This window comes from Chlorella variabilis (assembly GCF_000147415.1).
Source record: "Chlorella variabilis unplaced genomic scaffold CHLNCscaffold_1, whole genome shotgun sequence".
Lineage (NCBI taxonomy): Eukaryota > Viridiplantae > Chlorophyta > Trebouxiophyceae > Chlorellales > Chlorellaceae > Chlorella > Chlorella variabilis.
In genome coordinates this window covers 2538024-2538768 of record NW_005435087.1, presented here as the reverse complement: position 1 = coordinate 2538768, position 745 = coordinate 2538024, and the positions used below count along the sequence as shown (strand labels likewise).

General features: G+C 67.8%; 1 protein-coding gene across 1 annotated transcript in view; it reads right to left on the bottom strand.

Moving 5' to 3' along the window:
- CHLNCDRAFT_133572 (expressed protein) overlaps positions 1-745 on the bottom strand; it is a gene marked incomplete at both ends in the record, with an annotated part of 5794 nt that overhangs the window by 627 nt on the left and 4422 nt on the right. Inside the window, 3 exons of the mRNA XM_005851865.1 lie at positions 14-263; positions 379-461; positions 613-636. Coding sequence (XP_005851927.1) covers positions 14-263; positions 379-461; positions 613-636 — 357 coding nt within the window. The remainder of the gene's footprint in view (positions 1-13; positions 264-378; positions 462-612; positions 637-745) is intronic.

Genomic DNA, 745 nt, shown 5'->3' with positions numbered 1-745 from the left:
CAGCTTGGCACACCTTCTTGATGCCACCGACGAGCGCGCCCAGCATGTTGGGGAACACCTCCTGCAACAGGTCGTCTGGGGGCACGACGCACAGGCGGTCGGCAAAGTAGGCGCGGGTGACGTCCTGGCTCTTGTGCTGGATCCCGCCACCGATGCAGAGCAGCACGCCAGGGGGCAGCACGTCGAGGTAGGCGCCGTTCATCACGCCAGAGGCGCCCTGGGACGCCCAACGCCCTGCACGCAGCTTGTCCATGTCGTCAAACCTGCGCACGGCAGCCGGGGGAGCCGCAGCGGTGAGTGAGACACCGAATTGGCGAGCCATGCATGCAACAACAGCAACCCCTGCCTGCCCCCGCCCCCGCCCTGCCTGCCCCGCACCCGGCCGCGTCTAGCGCCTGCACACTGAACACTCGCCACGCGTGCGTTTTCTTGGTGTTCTCGATGCCATTCTCACGAAACACCTGGGCCGCGGAGCAGGGGTGGGACAGGCGCTTCACGAGTTGTGTGGCGCAAGCGGTTCCCCTTGCCCTGGCCTGGGTGCCTGGCCCCGAGCCCCCCCCCCCCCCACACAAACACACACCCACACACACTCACGCACCCTCCCCCGGGCACCTTGGGGACGGCGGCCCCGTGCGCCTCGTAAGGCAGGGCGGGGGGGAAGTTGGCACCCGGGTATAACGGCATGGACCAACTTCGGCAAGGGGGCAGGCGAAGGGGGGCAGGGGTGAAAAACAACCCAAGGGTG